At 38.1% G+C, this 18885-nt stretch overlaps 1 protein-coding gene across 2 annotated transcripts in view; it reads left to right on the top strand.

The window, feature by feature from the left end:
• GPAT3 (glycerol-3-phosphate acyltransferase 3) overlaps positions 1-18885 on the top strand; it is a 61961-nt gene that overhangs the window by 21997 nt on the left and 21079 nt on the right. The window contains exon 4 of one of the 2 annotated variants that reach the window (XM_045880849.3): positions 18068-18338. In XM_045880849.3, coding sequence (XP_045736805.1) covers positions 18068-18338 — 271 coding nt within the window. Of the gene's footprint in view, positions 1-18067; positions 18339-18440; positions 18594-18885 lie in introns of those variants that run through there. The other variant, XM_064584725.1, reaches the window with a different exon arrangement.

Consider the following 18885-nt stretch of genomic DNA (forward strand, 5'->3'; position numbering starts at 1 on the left):
ATGAAGTGTGAGCCTTGGGGAAGAAGTCAGGCGCACATTTGGGAGTTATTTACGGAGGGTGAAAGTTGACATGGTGGATTTAGTGAACTCACAGAATGAAAGACATTTACAAACACTAGAGAAAAATTCATAGGAAAGGGACAGGAAAAGATAAACGGACAAGACAAGAATCAACCAGGGAAGAAAATAAGAGCAGAAGGAATGGAAACTGAGGGAAGAGAGAATTCTAACTTTATATTTTTTCTCTCCTCATTCCTCTGCTCACCGATACTCTTTTGTGCTATATTTTTCTCCCAAGAATAAGAGATGTCATTTACCAACTCCTTTTCAGAAATAAAAGCTTTGAATGCCTTCTCTGTAAACTGCCTTTCCATGACTTATACACATGAGGTAGGGGGTTATCAGGGACTTCTAAAGCTAACCTAGAAAATAAGTATTTGGGGGTAAGATTTAAAATGCAAGGGTGACACTGGTTATGTGGAAAGTGGTTATAGTCAAGTTTCACTTTGTTTTGTCTTTACAATTTTGAGGACACGCTGAGCCATCAGACTGATGTGATTCTGGGACAGCTAGCAGATGAACACCCAGGATACGTGTCTGCAAGTTCTTGCATCAATTTTTTTTTTATTTTTAAAGATTTTATTTATTTATTTCACAGAGAGAGACATAGTGAGAAAGAGAACACAAGCAGCGGGAGTGGGAGAGGGAGAAGCAGGCTTCCCGTTGAGCAGGGAGCCCGATGTGGGGCTCGATCCCAGGACCCCGGGATCATGACCTGAGCCGAAGGCAGACGCTTAACCGACTGAGCCACCCAGGTGCCCCGCATCAATGTTTTAAATTTGGATTTATACATCTTCAAAAAATATTTTAATTTTTTTGCATAAGTAATACATTCACAGTGTACACAAATCATAGTAATTTAAAAACATGTGCTTTTTTTTTTTAAAGATAAGTATAGCTTCCACCCATTGCTTTCTACCTCTACTCCCTGTTAATTTCTGTGGATTGTTGCAGTGTTTCTTCATGCTATTGCAAACATCTATTATAATATAGATGTTTGTGATTTTTTGACTTACTAATACCAAAGACGACATACAGTAAACACTATTCTGAGCCTTGTGTTTTTCACCTATATCCTGTTGTCCTTTCCATTTATTACTTAGAAAGTTTCTTCTTTTTTAACAAGAAATTTCATTTGAGTGCAAATGGTTCTTTTTAACTGTGGTTCTAGACCATTTGCTGTTAAAGTATGCTGCAGGGGGTGCCTGGGTGGCTCAGTCGGTTAAGTGTCTGCCTTCGGCTCAGGTCATGATCTCGAGGTCCTGAGATCGAGTCCCACCTCGGGCTCCGTGCTCAGAGGGGAGCTTGCTTCTTCCTCTCCCTCTGCCTGCCACTCCCTGTGCTTGTGCTCTCTCTCTCCCGCTCTCTCTCTGTCAAATAAATAAATAAAATCTTAAAAAAAATATGCTGCAGTATTACATTAACATGTAATTAATTAACATGTAACATCAATCTGTGACACAAATGGATTGTTCTGTCAAAGAGCATTTGTAATTTTGACTGATGTTGCCAAATTGCCCTTCATTAATGGTTTGTACTATTTGTACTTTCACTAGAAGTGTATGCCAAGTGCCTGTTCCCCAGAGCTTCACCAAAGGTATAAATTTGTCCAACTTTTGGATTTGTGCCGATCTGGTGGGTGAGAAGTAGAAACTCAGGATAGTCTTAATTTGCATTTCTGTTATAAAGAATGATTTTGTACATGTTTCATGTATTTGTATTTCTTTTTCATGGGAACTATCTCTCACTTCTTTTGGCTATTTTTTTCTGTTTCTTCTGGATTTCTTTCTTTCTTTTCTTTTTCTTTTTTCTTTCTTTTTTTTTTTTTTACGATTTTTTAAGAGAGAAAGAGCACAAGTGGGGGTGCGGGAGGGGCAGAGGGAGAGAGAGAAGCAGACACCCCCCTGAGCAGGGAGCCTGATGCGGGGCTTGATCCCAAGACCCTGAGATCATGACCTGAGCCGAAGGCAGATGCTTAACCAACTAAGCCACCCAGGCACCCCATGTTTCTCCTAGCTTTCTGTTTCACTTTGATTTCTAGGACCTTCTCATATATTAAGGTGATAAACTTTTGTCTGTGAGGAGATACAAATATTTCTTTCAGTTTGTGATTTGTATTTTTTCTTTGCTTATCATACTTCTTACTATGCAGATATTTTTCATTTCTCTGTAGTCAAATTTATGGATATTTGCTTCTTATAGCGTCTGGATTTTGAGTTTTTTAGTAGAAAGATTTTCCTTCTGCCAAGTTTTAAGGGAATTCTCCAATGTGTTTTTTTAAATATTTAAATCTTTGATTCTTTTATTCTGGTGTATTTGTCCAGATGGCTATCCAGTTGTGGAAAAACCCAGTTAAAATGTTCATCTCTATGCAACTGATTTGTAGTGTATTCTTAATTTCCTATATTTGTTTGGATCTATTTCTGTACTTTCTATTTTGTTCCATATGTTTACTTATCTTCTTATGTACCATCATGTTGTTTTAATTATTGTTTAATAGCTTAATAGATTTAATAGATTGTTTTAATATCCAGTAGGGATTATTGTCCTCACTGCTTTTCCTTCACAGAATCTTCCTGTTTATTCTTTTTTTTTTTTTAAAGATTTTATTTATTTATTTAACAGAGAGAGACACAGCGAGAGAAGGAACACAAGCAGGGGGAGTGGGAGAGGGAGAAGCAGGCTTCCCACTGAGCAGGGAGCCTGATGTGGGACTCGATCCCAGGACCCTGGGATCATGACCTGAGCTGAAGGCAGACACTTAACCATCTGAGCCACCCAGGCGCCCACTTCCTGTTTATTCTTGTTTGCTTGTTTTTCCATATGATCTTGAGATATAGCTTGTCCATGATCCAGAAGAAATGCAACTATTTTTTTTTTAAGATTTTATTTATTTATTTATTTGAGAGAGAGAATGAGAGAGAGAGAGAGCACGAGAGGGGGGAACATCAGAGGGAGAAGCAGACTCCCCGCTGAGCAGGGAGCCCGATGCGGGACTCGATCCCGGGACTCCAGGATCATGACCTGAGCCGAAGGCAGTCGCTTAACCAACTGAGCCACCCAGGCACCCCTATTTTTATTGGACTTGTATGAAATGTATAAATTTTCTGAGGGCAGCTTGATATTATCTATGTTGAGTAAGACTCTACAAGGACATTATGTCTTTCCATTTGTGTATGTGTTCTTTTATATCCCTTAGGGATGTTTTAAAGTTTTTCTCAGATAAGTTTTGCATATTTCCTCTTAAATTTATATTTCTGGTTGCCGTTGTAACTGGAGTGGCTTCTTTCAGCATATCTTCTAACTGATTGTTGTTTGTATGTTGAAAAGCTTTCGATTTTATTTTTTTTGTTCATTCATTCATTCCAAATTTTTATTTAAATTCTAGCTAGTTAACGTACAGTGCAATATTAGTTTCAGGTTTAGAATTTAGTGAGTCATCATTTACATACAACACCCGGTGCTCATCTCTGTAAGTGTCCTCCTTAATACCCATCACCTAATTAGCCCATCCACCCCACCTCCCCTCTGGTAACCATAAGTTTGTTCTCTGTAGTTAAGAGTCTGTTTCTTGGTTTGCCTCTCAGTTTTTCCTCCTATGTTCATTTGTTTTGTTTCTTAAATTCCATATATGAATGAAATCATATGGTATTTGTCTTTCTCTGACTTATTTCACTTAGCATAATGCTCTCTAGCTCTCTCCATGTCCTTGCAAATGGCAAGATTTCATTCTTTTTTATGACTGAGTAATATTCCATTGTGTATATATACACATCTTCTTTATCCATTCATCAGTCGATGGACATTTGGTCTCTTTCCATAGTTGGGCTATTGTTGATAATGCTGCTATAAACATTGGGGTGCATGTACCCATTCAAATCTGTATTTTTATATCCTTTGGGTAAATACCTGGTAGTGCAATTGCTGGATCATAGGGTAGTTCTATTTTTAACTTTTTGAGGGACCTCCATACTGTTTTCCAGAGTAGCTGCACCAGTTTGCATTCCCACCAACAGTGTAAGTTCTCCTTTCTTCGCATCCTTGCCAACATATGTTGTTTCCTGACTTGTTAATTTTAGCCATTCTGACAAGTGTGAGGTGGTATCTCATCAGGGTTTTGATTTGTATTTCCCTGATGATGAGTGATGTTGAGCATCTTTTCATGTGCCTATTGGCCATCTGGATGTCTTCTTTGGAAAAATTCCTATTCATGTCTTCTGCCTATTTCTTTACTGGATTATTTGTATTTTTGGGTGTTGAGTTTGATAAGTTCTTTAGAGATTTTGGATAGTAACCCTTTACCAGAATGTCATTTGCAAATATATTCTCCCATTCCATAGGTTAACTTTTAGGGTTTTTTTTAAGATTTTATTTATTTGACAGAGAGAGAGAGAGAGCACAAGCACATTCATTCATTGAATGAATGAACAAAAAAAATAGTGGCAGAGGGAGAAGTAGGCTCCCCGCTGAGCAGGGAGCCTGATGTAGGGCTCTGTCCCAGGACCCCGGGACCATGATCCCAGCTGAAGACAGACACCCAATCGACTGAGCCACCCAGGTGCCTCCTACCTTTTAGTTTTGTTGATTGTTTCCTTTGCTGTGCAGAAGCTTTTTATCTTGATGAAGTCCCAATAGTTCATTTTTGTATTTCTGTGATATTTATTGTTATTTCTCTCTCTCGTTTGGGATTTTATTTGGGTCCTTCCTCTTTTCTTTTTGATTAGTCTGTCTAGGGGTTTATCAATTTTGTTAATTTTTTCAAGGAACGAGCTCCTGGTTTCATTGATCTGTTCTATTGGTTTTTTTTTAGTTTCTATATCATTTATCTCTGCTCTAATCTTTATTATTTCCCTTCTTCTGCTGGCTTTCGGCTTCATTTTTTGTTCTTTTTCTAGCTCTTTTAGTGTAAGGTTAGGTTGTATATTTGAGATTCTTCTTACTTCTTGAAGAAGGCCTGTATTGTTATACTTCCCTCTTAGGACTGCCTTTGCTATATCCTGACGGTTCTGGACTGTCGTGTTTTCATTTTCATTTGCTTCCATGTATTTATTAATTTCTTCTTTAATTTCCTGGTTAACCCATTCATTCTTTAGTAGGATGTTCTTTAACTTCCACATATTTATTTGGTCTTTCCAAGTTTTTTCTTGTGGTTGACTTCTAGTTTCATAGCGTCGTGTTTAGAAAATATGCATAGCATGATCTCAGTCTTTTTGTACTCCTTGAGGCCTGATTTTTGACCCAGGATGTGATCTGTTCTGGATAAGGTGCCATGTGCACTTGAAAAGAATGTGTAATCTGCCGCTTTAGGGTGGAATGTTCTGAATATATCTGTTAGGTCCATCTGGCCAGTGTGTCATTCAAGGCCGGAAGGTTTTTGATTTTAGGAAGGTAGAAGGATATAAAAGTAAGAATTCTCATACCATAGATTTCTTTTTTCTTTCTTTCTTTTTTTTTTTTCCAGATAAGTAATTATTTTAGCTTAAAATAGTGATGGTTTAATGACTTCTTACTCAACTTAGTTTGTATTTTCTTTCTTTTCCAGCTTATACTTCATTTCTTTCCCTTGCTTAGTTGTGTTGGCTGCTGCTCTGGTCCAGTGCCGGATGCCAGTGGAGCTGGCTGTCATTCTGGCTGGGGACAGGCTGTGGGCCCTTCAGTGTCTTCCCAGTATGCCCCGTATGCCTTTGATTTAGCTCTCCAGCTTATGTTACGTACTTGTTGATTCTTGTTCTTTTAAATCAAGAATGAAAGTAGACTATTTTGTGCTTCCTTCAGCATCTTTGGTGATGAATATATTTTTCCTCCCTTAGGTGTATGAGGGCGAATTTCATTAGTAGCTTCACAGTTGAGTCACCTTCGCATTTATGCACTAAACGCTGGCTGGTCATAATGTGGTGCTGGAAACTCTGTGCCAAAAGTGAGGGTAGGCTTTTTGCAATTGGTTCTTGAGGTGAGGGTGTTAGCTACCTACTTACTTCCTTCTTCCCCTCCTCCCTTCCTTCTTAGATTTCAAGGTTTGATAGAATTTCTAGTAAAATAGTATGGGCCTGGTGCTTATGGGGGGGGGTAAAGTTTTTTTTAATGCCCCACACATTATTTCATTTGTACAAATGAGTCTCTTTAGAGCATTCATCTCTTGGTGTTAGTACTAGCAAAGGTTTTTTAAGTAGAAAGCTACCCATTTTGCCAGATTTGTATTAAAGTCATTCGTGTAGAACTTTGTGCAAAGTTGTTTCTTATGATTTTTATAATTTTCTGTTTATGTTATTACTCCTTTGTAAATTCTTATTTTGTATTACATGGGGGCTTTCTCCTCTGCCCCTATTTTGCATTTATTAGTTGGATTAATTGGTGGGGTATATCAGTGCTTAAAGCAAACTATTTTTTTCATGTAAAAAAATGAAATAAAAAGTTGAATGTCACTCTTAAATGTGCCAACTGGGGAAACATTGCCAGGGGGAGCATGAGTAGTTTCATAACTAATGCTTTTTTTTAAACGAGGCAATCATGATCGAGTACCTCTTAGGAAACCAAAGGAGATGCTAAGCCAGCATTTATTCTGAGCACATTTCACATATATGACAGGTCATAATAGTTGTGCTGATTTTGCCCCCTTTTCTTTTTATGGGCCTATCATATGGCCTATGATAATCTGGTTTTTCTAAAGCAGTTTTGCTGCTACAGGGACACATGTGAAACTTTTATGTAGTGAGGTTTTTTTTTCATTTTGCTTGTATTCACATTTTTAAAATTTTTCTCTTCAATCTTCCACTTTCAAAATTAAAGAAACTTCAGATCTTAAAACAACAACCAAAAGATAACCTAGCCAACAGCAACTCCCTAAGGAGTATATTGCTGATTCGATCATCAAATAGATAATATATTATCAATAGTAGGTGAAATTAAGCAGAAAGATGTTAATGTGTGTCCCTGAACTCCCAGTGTTCTAATACTTATTGGTCATAACTTGGTTCTCTTATCTTAAGTATTTCTCCTTTTTTTAAATAAAAAAATTTTTTAAGAGTTTATTTACTTATTTGAGAGACAGAGAGATAGCGAGAGAGAGAGAGAGAGCACGAGCAGAGAGGAGAGGGAGAAGCAGGCTCCCTGTGAGCAGGGAACTGGACACGGGGCTTGATCCCAGGACCCTGAGATCATGATCTGAGCCAAAGGCAGATGCTTAACTGACTGAGCCACCCAGGCACCGCAAGTATTTCTCCTTCTAAATCAATTTAATTTACAAGCTGAATGATTTATCACAGATCTGTTGCTTGTAACAACAAAATGACAATATGATTCAGAAATGAGGGCAAATGCAAGTTTTGTGGGTGCTTGAAGCTTATACAATTTGGAGATTCTCTTTAGGTAAAAGAATATACAGAATTAGGTGTGGGACCTTGGAAGGAGCCATGCAGGTGAGGAGACCAAAAATAAACCTTATTGGCTTCATGGTCAATCTATCTTTGGCTCAGCGACCTTGAACTCAAACCTAGAGTCATGGGTGAGGGTATAACAGGCTGTTGGGACCAAAAGAGATAGAAGCTGTTTCCTAAAAACCTTTGCAACATCAAGGGTGATTATCCTTTCTAATCCTTGACTGACCTGCAAGATGCAGGGGGCAGCTGATTGTGCCTCGGGGAGGACTTGAAGAGCAAGGATACTGGCAGGAACTTGTGTGTTGAAGTCACAAGAGTCGTAAGTTGGATAGAAGAGCTTCCTTGGACAGCTTGGACCTGGGTGAACTTTAGAACTGGGGAAGGAGCATCAAGTGGGCTGTGGCCCAGGCTGGGTTTTGTTGGGCTTATCATGGGAAGGCACAGAGACCTAATGAGATGTGTTCCAGGCTCTAAAAGATTCCTGCCCTAGTTAAAAAAAAAAAAAAAAAAAAAAAAGTGATGTGGGTTACAGTTATCTGGGAAAGATGAGGAAGTGTAAGTCAGTTAATGACAAGTGCATATGCAGATTAATGATAGATGGGGGCCACATAAAGGTTTTCCTACATCCAAGTTCCATTCCTTCCCTCAAAGGCAGGAGACACACTAGTAAGAACTGTTACTCAGGGCTTTCTCTTTAGCAAGGTGAACTGGGGATGGACGTGGAGTCGATGGGAAAAGTCTTCCATATTTGGGGCTTGTCAAAAGGTAGGTGTTGGACAGAGTGATGTGGAATTTGAAGCTTTAGGATGTGAGGAAGCAATTAGTTTTGGAGTCGCAGAGTTGGTTTCAAATCCTGGTTCTCTTCCTTATTGTCTTTGTGGCCCTGGGCAAGTTACTCAACCCTACTGAACCTTAGTTTCCTCATCTGTAAAATGGGGGTAACAGACAAGACCTCATAGGATTCTGGGGATTATGTCAGTGTAGGTGTCAAGGGTTTAACACAGTCTGGCATCAGAAAACATTCAATAAACGTAAGTTGTCTTCTAGTTTAGGATAGGAAATGTAAAAATATTTATGGGAAAAAAAGGTATGATTTCCTAGAACCTCTAATTGGGATTATAGCTACAAATTGTGGCAACTCTTAAATGTAACATTTTTCTGATTTTTAAAAAATGGAGGCACAATTAACATATATTAAAATGCACAAATATCAAGTCTTCAGCTAGATGTATTTTTGGGTATTTATAGACCTGTTGAAGAATCTGTTACAGTCCCTCTGAAGAACACAGCCCAGATCTCAAGAGCTCTCTCAAGCCCCTCCCATATGTAGTGCTCCATCCCCGGGACCCTGCTGGAACCCCTTGTGATTTCTGTCATCCGTTAGTCTTTCCTATTTTTGAAATTCACATAAATGGAATCATACGATATATGTTCTTTGTACCTATTTTTTCACAAAGTAGCATATTTATGAGATTTCTCCATGTTGTTGCACGACTCAGTGAATTTTAATTGCTGTGGAATTCCTTTATTCAAATACATCATTCGTTTATTCGTTGTCATGTTGATCGACATTTGGGTTGTTTGCAGTTTTTAGCCATGAGGAGTAAAGCCGCTATGATCACTGTTGTGAACCTCTTTGCTTGTTTTGCTAGAGGACATACCTCAAGGGGAATTGAAAGTCATAGGGTAAGCAAGTGTGTGCTTAACTGTAGAAGAAACTGCTAACTGGTAATCCAAAATGGGTTGTACACCCAGAGCAATGTGTGAGTTCTGTCCACTTGCTGCCTAGCTTCTTCAACCCTTGGCATTTGGGGCCTTTTTAATGATAGGCATTTTGGTGGGTACATAGTAGTATCTCATTTCGGTTTTAAAAAAATAGCACTTTAAGTGCTTTTCTCTCACTATGTAATATAATACATACACTTTATCGAAAAAGGAGACATTGTAGATGTATAAATAAGAACATTAAAAATCACCCATATGAAATCTTGTTACGCAGAAAAAACCTAATATTTTTCCTTTTTTTTTTTTTTTTTAAGATTTTATTTATTTGACAGAGAGAGACACAGCGAGAGAGGGAACACAAGCAGGGGGAGTGGGAGAGGGAGAAGCAGGCTTCCCGCGGAGCAGGGAGCCCGATGCGGGGCTCGATCCCAGGACCCTGAGCCGAAGGCAGACGCTTGGACCTTAATGACTGAGCCATCCAGGCGCCCCCCTAATATTTTTCTTTCTGAGTGTCATTAGGTTAGAAGTGTTTTTGAACTTACGTGTGTAACTACAAGGAAGAAGCATTGTGCTTATCTCCTTGAAACTACCCTGTGCTTCAGAACTAATTGTATTTCCTTATAGTTTTGTTTTTTATCCATTCATGTATATTTTTAAAAATGTAGTTGACATTCTTGTTCTTGATCTGGGATTGGGCCCTGACATCTGTGTTTTTTTTATAGGTTCCAAAGATATTTCTTTCTTTTTTTTTTTTTTTGAAAGATTTTATTTATTTATTTGAGAGGGAGAATGAGAGAGAGAGAGCATGAGAGGGAGGAGGGTCAGAGGGAGAAGCAGACTGCCTGCTGAGCAGGGAGCCCGATGCGGGACTCGATCCCGGGACTCCAGGATCATGACCTGAGCCGAAGGCAGTCGCTTAACCAACTGAGCCACCCAGGCGCCCTCCAAAGATATTTCTGATGCACAGCCGTGCTTGAGAGCTGTTGAGTTCAGCTCCTTTTCCCTCCTTTATATTTCGTGTCTGGCTCTCTCTCTACAGTGGCTGACTGACTGATTAAATGAATGAATGTTTTTGATTTAGATGAGGAAATTGATTTCCAGATCTGTACCTCTGAAACAAATAATGCAATATATGTTAAGAAAAAAAAAAAGAAGAAGATAGCAGGAGGGGAAGAATGAAGGGGGGGAAATTGGAGGGGGAGACGAACCATGAGAGACTATGGACTCTGAGAAACAAACTGAGGGTTCTAGAGGGGAGGGGGGTGGGAGGATGGGTTAGCCTGGTGATGGGTATTAAAGAGGGCACGTTCTGCATGGAGCACTGGGTGTTATGCACAAACAATGAATCATGGAACACTACATCAAAAACTAATGATGTAATGTATGGTGATTAACATAACAATAAAATAAAAAAATATAGCATTCATTTTTAAGAAGTAAAGAGAATAGTACAATTAATCTCCTATACCCATCACCCAAATTCAACAAGAATTTACATCATCTATCCTTTTTTTCAGTTTTTCCTTTGTGCCAGTATTTTTTAATTAAAATTTTAATTACAGGGGCGCCTGGGTGGCTCAGTCCGTAAGCGTCTGCCTTCGGCTCAGGTCATCCTGGGATCGAGCCCCACATCGGGCTCCCTGCTCAGCGGGAAGCCTGCTTCTCTCTCTCCCACTCCCCCTGCTTGTGTTCCTTCTCTGGCTGTGTCTCTCTCTGTCAAATAAATAAATAAAATCTTTAAAAAAATTTTTTTAATTACAGACGCAGTATGTGGCAATATAGAAAATTAGAGAATATAGATAAGCGATCAGAAACACCATATTCTCACCTTAATGTGTATCCTTTTATGGAAGCATTTTAAAACTAATCCTAGATAGTATGCCATTTTACCTTCAAGTACTTCAGTGTATACATCTCAAAAAACTGACTTTTGTTTTAAATATAACCCTGACACCATTGTTACACTTAACTAAGTTAATAACAATAAACTGGATTTTTAAAAAAGTACTTAGGAAGGAGAGCAGTGGTAATCAGGAACACAAAGGATTCACTGCGAAATAAGCACAGTCAAATTGCCTAATTTACATGCCAGAAATTATGCTTGACTAATAGCCCAAGGACTTTTTTGCACATGTTGTATTTAGAGCTTAGCCTTGCAGCATTACAGCTAAATTTTTGTGAACAAAGGTGACAAAAAGAGGGCTGGAAAGCTGTGCAGTTAGGTGGCTATGTAGTTGATGGACTGACAGATGTATTAATCTGTGTGATGATTGATGGACAAGAACAAGGACAGGGCCACTGGTCTGTGAATAGTGTAAAGACCTTTCCGTCTCTAACTACATCCAAGTGATTGCTTGAATGTGGGTCTGTTCCTCTGGAGCTTGACATTGAATATTTCTGTTCTTAAAGCCAGCAGCATTGGTCCACCCCCCTGCCCCCCAGCCCCATGCAGTTAATCTTTACAACTACTTTACCTTGGTCTCTTCTTCAATCACATTGGTGGGTCAGGAAGGGTTTTGGGGCATGGTCAGGGTAGAAATGTAGGCCTGGCTCTCTTGCCATGGACCAGAGCCCCTCAGAGGAGCTCCTCACACCAGGAAAAGGCCTTCACTACCAGTGGTTGGTTCCCCCACAGATAAACTCCTCTCTGCCCACTTGCTTAGGGGGGTATGAGCTTTTTTTTTTTTTATAATGGAAGAAGTATTTATTTAATCCTATAGTGGATAAATCACTGAAACGGGATTTACAGATACTGCCTCCTTTGATTATTTTTTTTTTAATTGTGGTAAGAACACTGAACATGAGATTTATCCTTTTAACAAATTTTTAAGTGCTTAATACAATATTGTTAAGTATAGGCAATACTGTACAGCAGATCGCAAGTAAAATTTTTTAAAAATTGAAACTTAACAGACACAGGCAAGAATGTAAAATTATGAATGTACAGCTTAAGGATTTTCCCGAAGTGAACTTACTCATGTGCCTCTCATTTTGATCAAGAAATAGAACATTACCAGTACCCCTGAAAGTTCCCAAATACCCCCTCTAAGTCACTACAGGACAAGGAAGTGTATTTTTATTAATTCCAAACCAGATTTAATTAAAAAATTTCTGGTAGAAACAGTGCTAAAGGAGATTTATATTTCATGTACTAGTACTATATGATCACCTATATTTTTGGGTTAGTTGGGCTTAATTCAATCAAAGTTTCCAGGAGAGAGTGTGTTTTGAACTCCGAGCTTCTGACTTTTGGAATATAGCCCATGGGCAGGTTAAGGATCAGCTCCTCTATGTGAAGCCTATTATATACACTTTTGGTCTGTAGTGGACCCTAATTTTCCCTAACTGCTGACGTAGAAAGCATGCTTTACACCTGGAGGATGGCAAAACTACTGTGATTTATAAATGGCCAGTCATTCCAAGAGTTCACTCAGCTAATTTAGAGTTAATTATATTTGAGATGGTTTTAACTTCAGCCTCTATTTCTTTTAGCAGGCTTTTCATATAAACTGGTATTATTTATGTACCATGACTTGCTAAAGGCCTAGGGCACTGGGCAGCTTGTGTAATTAATCTCTCATATGAGAAAGAGATAGTTTTTCTCATTTTATTTTCATCCAAGTATGGACCCTGTCGGGTTCACCAGAGCATTCGGTATAAGGACAAAGTTCAAATGTTTATGGCTTTGCTGTTTTGAACCCGACTTATGAAACAAAAGGAAATGTTGCCTAGAGTCAGGGTTTTATCAATTTAAGAACTGTGGATCGCTCTGAAGGGTCAGGACTAATTTGTTAGTGATAAAACTAGGTTTCCTTAATGACAGTAAAAACTGATATCAAACAGTGTCTGTGCCAGTTAAATCTGATCTGTATTTATATCTATATTTTGAAGACTTTTAGTCTACTTACGAACATTTCTTGATGCCAAAAGAAATATTTCCTCTTTTTCTTTCTAACCTGTACTTTGATGCCTGATACATAGTGAGTGTCCCCTATATGTTGACGGAATTAAATATTTTTTTCCTCTCAGAAGGTATGCTTAGGGTAAGTTGAATCAGTAATTCTGACCCTCAATAGTCAATATAATTAGGGAAGGAAGTAATATTATGTATTCAGTAGTGCTTCTTTTGACATCGAATTTTATAATAATAGCCATTTTCAGATTTTGTGTGCCTTATGAAAGAGCTTCTAAGCTGGTACCAGCTCTCTGACAATACAGATTTTCCTTTTAGGAACAGTTGTCAGTTCCATGTAACTTTTTTTGCTGTTGTTAGAGCACATGTGTAGCCACTACTTAGTTTAATAAATAAAACTTTATAAAAACAATTAAAAATCTTCCGTGTATCGCTCCCTGATTCCATTACCCTGTCAACCCCTGAAATTATTACTCTGATTTTCATGTTTATTATTTTTGTGCATATTTTCATACTCCCCCTATACTTGTATGTATCCTTAAACAACACATAATATTTATTGTTTTGCATTGTTCAGGCTCTATAAAAACATCACCTTCCACTTATCAATCATCCTGAGTTGTTTGTTCATGCTGATGTTTGCAAATTACCTAAGTTGGTAAATGTTCCAGTTAATTTCTTTTAGCTTTTGCGTAGTATGCAGTGTATGTGTCCATCTCTTTTTTTATATGAGCTTCCTTTTGTTTTTTTATTTATTTTTATTGAGGTATAATTACAACATATTAGTTTCAAGTGTACAACATAATGATTTGATATTTGTATATATTGCTATACACCCATTTATCTAGTGTACCTTTAGATTGCTATTGCAAACAGTGTCTACTTTTGCACAATTATATAAGAATTCTAGAGTATAACAGAAAAGCTTTTTTTAAGGTAGAATGGAGAAAAATACCATTTTAAAAGACAAATAGTGAGGCGCCTGGGTGGCTCACTGGGTCAGGCATCTGGCTTCTGCTCAGGTCATGATCTCAGGGTCCTGGGATCTCTCTGCTCAGTGGGGAGCTGCTTCTTCCTCTCTCTAGGCCCTTCCCTGCCCTGCTCCTGTGCTGTCTCTCAAATGAGTAAATAAAATCTTATTAAGGAGGGCACATGGAGCACTGGGTGTTATATGCGAACAATGAATCATGGAACACTACATCAAAAACTAATGATGTACTGTATGGTGACTAACATAACATAATAAGAAAAAATCTTAAAAAAAAAAGACACATAGTACCAATTTATTCAGTCAAGAATCATCAAAGCTGCTAATACCACTGGGTGAAAATTTGAGGAGCAGGATATTTCCGTAGTCTCAAAGTATCTCTCCTTTATAGATACTTATAGGTAATAATTCTCCACTTACTAATCAAAAAGAGAAAAATAGTAACTTTACAGGGGAGAAACCTAGTAATAACTAATGACCTCAAACCAAGTGATCAAGGTTAAACGTCATCAATCATGGGACAAACAGATCACATGTTCCCAATGTGATGTACTGAGAAGGATACATCATTTATATAGTACTCCTGCCCAAAGTGTACAACCTGCATCTCATCATGAGGAGACATCAGATTAACCCAAAGTAAGAGACATTTTACAAAATAAATGGTTTGTACTCTTAAAAAATGGCAATGTCTTTTTTCCCTTATTTACTTATTATTTAAATTCAGTTCATTAACACATAACATATTATTGGTTTAAAATGTCAGTGTCTTAAAAAAACAAAGAAAAGCTGAGGAACTTTTTCATATAATTAGGAGACTACAGAGGTGACATATAAGTATAATGTAAGATCCTTGGTTGAACCCTGGCTGGAAAAAAATGATATGAAGGATATTATTGGGACCATTGTCAAAATTTGAATAAGGTCTGTACAATCGATGCTAGTTTTGCAGTAATGTCCACTTTCCTGATTTTGACAATTTCATTGTGATTAAATAAGTAAAACCTCGTGTCTTAAGGAAATAAGTGCTGAAATATTTAGGGGCAAAGGGCACGATCTGTGATTTATTCTCAAGTGGTTCAGAAAAAAGTATCATTTTATACGTCCAGGGATAGAACAATAAAGCAAATGTGACAAAGTGTTGGCAATTCATGAATCTGGGTAAAGTGAACTCTCGTTGCAACTTTTCTTATATTTGAAATTATTGAACAAAAATCTTCCTGAGGTATACCTAGAAGTAGAATTGCTGGGTCTCTGGCTATGAATATCTTTACATTTACTAGATGGTACCAAATTGTTTTCCAGTATGGTTATACTAATTACGTTACAATTGGCCAAATTTTCACCAACACTTGATATGACTCAATTTAAAATTTGTATCAGTCTTTATGGGTATGAAATAGTACCTCATTTTTTTTTTTAAAGATTTTATTTATTTGACAGAGAGACAGCGGGAGAGGGAACACAAGCAGGGGGAGTGGGAGAGGGAAAAGCAGGCTTCCCGCTGAGAGGGAGCCCCACGCGGGGCTGGATCCCAGGACCCTGGGATCATGACCTGAGCCAAAGACAGACGCTTAAGGACTGAGCCACCGGGGCGCCCCCTCATTGTTGTTTTTGTTTGTGTTTCTCTGCTGATAGTGAAGTTGAACATCTTTTAAAATGTGTAGTCATTAAGGGGGGGGCTTAACTTTTTATGAATTGTTTGCTATATATATATATTTTTACTTTTTTTTAATATGTATTAATATATTCTGGAAATTAATCCTTCGTCAATTAGAGGCATTGAAGTTACCCACATACCTTTGAAAGAGGCTTAACAAAAATATAAAATTGAGTTCTATTTTATTTGAGTTACACAGAAGTAAGTAGGTCAGGGGGCAGAGAGAATATTGCACATCAAGTGGGCAGGGGCTGGGGGCTGGCCCCTGTTTACAGATCTCTTCTGTCCTGGCTCAGTTAAATAATGAGGCAACTTGAACTTGCATTCTTATCTCTCACCCCTCTGAAAAAGGTTATTTTTAGTAGGGCTGTCCACTGTCTCCAGTGTGTTTCATTCTGAGATTTGCCGAATAATTTGTTCTTCCCTCCCCTTCTAGACTTAAAAAACCATAAAACCCTATATATTGCTAAATAATGAAACTCTTGCGCTGCTGAATATTGGCCAGTAATTGGATTGAGTAACCTGCTCTGAGGTATTGCAGCTGTCCACAGAGCAAGAGGGTAATTCAGTAGCGACACTGACTTGGTTCATCCTCTAATAAGAATCAAATCCTTTTCAGAGAGGGTGAGGAAAGGTTAAACCATTTAGACTTGATGACAGAAAAAGATAATCTAATCATTCAAGAGCTTATTTTATTGCTCTAATTCTTAAGGTGATAAGGTATTAGATTTTCATGTTGGTAACAACAAACAAAAACTACCCCCAAAACCCAAAAGTAAAATCATGGAACTTGAGCCCTGTAAATAAACTAAAAATTTTCCCACCTCCTATTTTATAAAGGAGGACACCAAGTTAGGTGACTTATTTCTTACACATAGTCTTAGAGCTGGTGGCTGTCCTAAACAGAACTTGACTTTGGACTCCAGGTCCTCTTTACTTTCTACTCCAGGGCATTATGCCGCTATTCCTTCAAAAAAAAAAAAGGTGTATTATTACCTCTCCTTCTATGGATGCACATACATGTTCTCTAGGGGATAGGTAATACAGCACTCTCTACTGTCATTGATTTCCTAGTAAACTGGAAAGTGAGAAAATCAAAGGGGATCTTCTTTCAGGGAATTTAATATCTTAATCTCCATCTCAAAAGGAAAGATTTTTCTAATTTAGGAAGTAAATTCCTTTGCGACATGCCCCAGAGGGACGATTGGATAGTTATGTCATTGCCACTCTTTATTTAAAGATCTTCTCATCTATGATTCTTTTTAGTAGTCAGAACTGGGTGGCAGTGATCATTTTTTTCAATTTACAAAATTTATGCTATTTAAAAATCTTTGAATTATTTTCTTTATGGGAAAGACAATAACAGCGTAAAGAGGAAAATCTAATCGTATTTCCCAGAGATGACCACTTAATGTGGCCTTCTTGACATTTTTTCTATGTATATCTATTTCATAAAGTTAAACTATAGTTTTAGATCCTGCCTTTTTTCACTTAACATTAAGGTATTTATTAACTACAGTATTTATTAGATGCATTGTATCTTGTCTGGATCGATCATAATGGAAAATGCTACAGTAAACATTCTTGTCTACATTTCTGATTATTTTCTTGTGATAGATTCCTAAAATTGGAATTATTGAATCATCAGCAAACCTATGTTTAAACCTCTTCATGCCAAAGGGATTTTGACAAACTTGCTACTAGTTCCACGCTCACACAAATTGAGCGTGAAAATACTTATTTGTGTCATTGAACTTCATCATTAAACAAAAATGTTGCTGATTTGATGATATAAATAGGCCAATCTTTGTCTAATTCACATTTCTTTGATTGCTAGTAAGAGGTTTTGGTCTATTAACTATTAATGTTTCTATGAATTCAGTTCATGACCTTGAGACTGATTTTCTTATTAAATCATTTTTACATATTAAAAAAATCAGCCTTTTGCCATTTGTGGTAAATACCTTTTGCCATTTTGCTTGCTTTTGGCTTTATGGTTTTTATCAGGGGAAAACAGAAGGTTTTATTTTTACGCAGTCTAGATCTATACCTGCAGAGAGTTTGTTCTGTAACTTCTTTCCTTAATGGTGTGTAAGGAGGCAGTGCAACAAGAAAAGGGTTACTGAGGACCAAATTTCTTTGTAATGCATTAAAGTCATTGGGTAGAGGTTATTTTATGTAGACTGATTCCACCTCTTTTCCCACTGCAGTTGCTTGTCTTTTATTTTTGAAATCTGCTTCACGGTACCCATTAAATTGTTGAGCCATCTTCTGCACAAAGTTGCCCCGTTGGTCAGTTCTTGTGTCCTATGGCATTTTCTCATGTCCTGATGCTTTCTTTTAAGGTATTATCCAAAGAGATGAATCACCCATGGAAAAAGGGCTCTCTGGTCTGCGAGGAAGGGACTTTGAGCTGTCTGACGTGTTTTATTTCTCCAAGAAGGGCTTGGAAGCCATTGTGGAAGATGAAGTGACCCAGAGGTTCTCCTCAGAGGAGCTTGTGTCATGGAATCTCCTCACAAGGACCAATGTAAATTTCCACTACATCAGTCTGCGGCTCACCATGGTGTGGGTGCTGGGCGTCCTAGTACGCTACTGTGTCCTACTACCCCTGAGGTATGTCTCCTGCCCAGTAATTGATGGTATCCTTGGCTCAGCTTTCTTTTTTTTTTTTTTTTTAAAGATTTTATTTATTTATTTGAGACAGAGAGCATGAGAGGGAGGCGGGTCAGAGGGAGAAGCAGACTCCCTGCCGAGCAGAGAGCCCGATGCGGGACTCAATCCCGGGACTCCAGGATCATGACCTGAGCCGAAGGCAGTCGCCCAACCAACTGAGCCACCCAGGCGCCCTCAGCTTTCTTTTTAAACCATGTATGTAATGGTCTCACGAGAGTATTATGGCACTCATCTCGCCCCTTCCTAGCAGAACACCCCCCAGTGTGACCTCCCCAGGAACATACCAAGTATCTATTCTCCTTTCACATTTTTCCCCCTGGTGAAGTTGTGTATTCAGAATGGAATATATGTCAGTCTGGATCCATGTTGTTCTTTCAGTCATAAATCATTTGAGGATAGATGGAAAAGGGAAGTTGGAAAAAAGAAGAGAGGATTTATGGTTTTGCCTTCACCAGAGTGTCAACCAAACTGTAACTGGCTTTCCTCG

Source organism: Mirounga angustirostris, unplaced genomic scaffold (genome assembly GCF_029215605.1).
Source record: "Mirounga angustirostris isolate CCGP_5_RB_7025 unplaced genomic scaffold, mMirAng1.0.hap1 SCAF_2, whole genome shotgun sequence".
Taxonomy (NCBI): domain Eukaryota; kingdom Metazoa; phylum Chordata; class Mammalia; order Carnivora; family Phocidae; genus Mirounga; species Mirounga angustirostris.